We start from the raw sequence: 2,266 nt of genomic DNA on the forward strand, positions 1-2,266 counted from the left end.
AATATATATATATATACAAGTATAATTGAGTATAATATTACGTATTATATTGATACTATAATTGGGGTGTTCCTCCATAAAATTCTCAATACATGAACACAAACAATTATTACACTTTAGACTGAAATCATGTAGATTTTAATGTAACTTGTGAACTTTGGAATAAATAGTGCAGCAGTTCAGTTTCCAACACAGAGTCCAACACAGAGTCCACAACACAGAGTCCACAACACAGAGTCCACAACACAGAGTCCACAACACAGACAATTGCTAGCTAAGATAGTCAGACTGTCAGTTAGTTTCATCCAGATGTTGATCTGTCTGGATGAACGTTTGCAGGGTTAGTCAATAACGTTATCGCTACCAAAATACTATGGGAGTGGAGCTAACGTTAGCTTCCCCAGCTAATGTGATGCTAACTTATATATTCTGATAAACGATGTTGATGTTAACAACAATTAATGATGCTAACGGTACAAAGCTAACGATAGCTTTCTGCTAGCCAAGAGGGCATCCAGCTAGTGAGTTATAGCACATTATAACATTATACCATTAGAACTTTATTATATATTTACAGAGACACAACAGTTCTTAAGATTAATAAAAACCAGATCAGTGTTTGGACGTGAACGAGTGAAACTGATGACTGAGTGTTGGACAAACATCAGTTCCTCTGTGTTTACAGTCGGAGCAGATCAGGAGTCGCCTCGTTAATTATTAATCCTTCAGAATAAAGTGTGAATGTGTGAAAATATCCTGTTTCAGAAGCTGATTGAGTTCAGTGACACTCGAGCAGATGACGGCCGGCTGCTGCTGACAGGAAACATCGAGTCCTCACGTGTTCCCAGAACCACCGACGGGTCTGATATTCACATTGAACCAAAAATAATAAATATAACATTTATAAAGTCCACTGACAACCAGGAAGTAATGATAGTTTTAAAATAAAAGCTTCATAAAATACATTAAACATTAAGACACCAAATAACACAAAAACAGTGCAAATGTATGGAAGTCTGTGGCTGCCAATATTAAAATCTAATAATAACAAATAATAATTAAAATAAAATTTCCATTAGTCTGCTCATGTTGTATTACAGTTAAAACTAAAATGGCTTCTAATAATATATAATAATTTGGGCAGAAATTAAACATTTCCAAACACACAGTTATTTACATGGAAATGATTATTGACCAGAGATCAGCTGTTATTGATCTCCTCTGTGTGTCACTGCTGCAGCGCCGCCTGCTGGCAGACTGTAATAACTGTAAAGCATCAGTGTTGTTGCTACGGTTACCTGCTGTTTGCTTATAATAACAGACATCAGATCAGTTTTATTACAACATACTGTCTCTCTCTCTTTCTCTGTCTGTCTCTCTGACTGTCTGTCTCTCAGTGGCCATGTCTCTCCGGAGCCTCCCAAACATAAAGCCAAGTCCAGTGCCAAAGCTCTGTACGGTGAGTCTGTTTGATGGTTTTCATTAAACTGCAGTCTAACCGAAGCGTGTCACACACACACACACGCACATACACACACACACGCACACACGCTGCTCCACGACGCAGTGTCACCTTCCTACACTTTCAAAATAAAGCTCTCTGAGGTTGGGAAGAGAGAATAAGATAATCTGTAAAATAAGTCAACGTTAACTCGAACAGCGGTTTGTTTAAATTGTCCCGACCTTCCATATCTGTCTTCATCCTCCACCAACCAGCTGAGTTCAGACTCTTTCTCTCTGACATATTCTCTATTGTCCTCATTATTATTATTATTATTTGTTCTCTTCTCATCGTGCAACAACACTGAGACAGCATTCAAAGTAAAGTACAGAATAATGTGTATTTTTATTATATTAATAATAATTCATTTGAATTATTGATTAATTTACTGTTGCAGCTAGGGGTGTCACGATTTCGAAAAATCGGATCGAGAAATTACAAATCTCAATCCGAAACCTTTCGAAACTCAAAGTAGAAAACGACGATTGGCAACACACCCCAATGTCCGCCCAGCAGTACGCAAAACAACAAACCACACACTGTGAAACTTCGGCTAAAACATCCTTCCTAATTTTTTAAGGCTGCAAAGCCATTTAAAAAAAATTTACACATCAAAATGACCGAAAATCGAAAGTCCTGCTAACTCTTGAAAATTTCACCAAGTGTGGATTATTGTGTTATTCACGTCAAAAATTAACATAACTAGCTTACTTTTCAACTGAAGCAAATGAAAACAAGATGATTTCTAGTTACAAGTTCCAAAAA

The 2,266-nt window shown here is 36.9% G+C and overlaps 1 protein-coding gene across 1 annotated transcript in view; it reads left to right on the plus strand.

The window, feature by feature from the left end:
- Nucleotides 1-1,397: 1,397 nt before the first annotated feature.
- eps8a (epidermal growth factor receptor pathway substrate 8a) overlaps nucleotides 1,398-2,266 on the plus strand; it is a gene marked incomplete at its 5' end in the record, with an annotated part of 12,105 nt that continues 11,236 nt past the window's right edge. Inside the window, 1 exon segment of the mRNA XM_035672849.1 lies at nucleotides 1,398-1,459. Coding sequence (XP_035528742.1) covers nucleotides 1,398-1,459 — 62 coding nt within the window.

The sequence above is a fragment of the Morone saxatilis genome, unplaced genomic scaffold (genome assembly GCF_004916995.1).
Source record: "Morone saxatilis isolate NCDOM2014 unplaced genomic scaffold, NCSU_SB_2.0 Contig10, whole genome shotgun sequence".
Classification (NCBI taxonomy): domain Eukaryota; kingdom Metazoa; phylum Chordata; class Actinopteri; family Moronidae; genus Morone; species Morone saxatilis.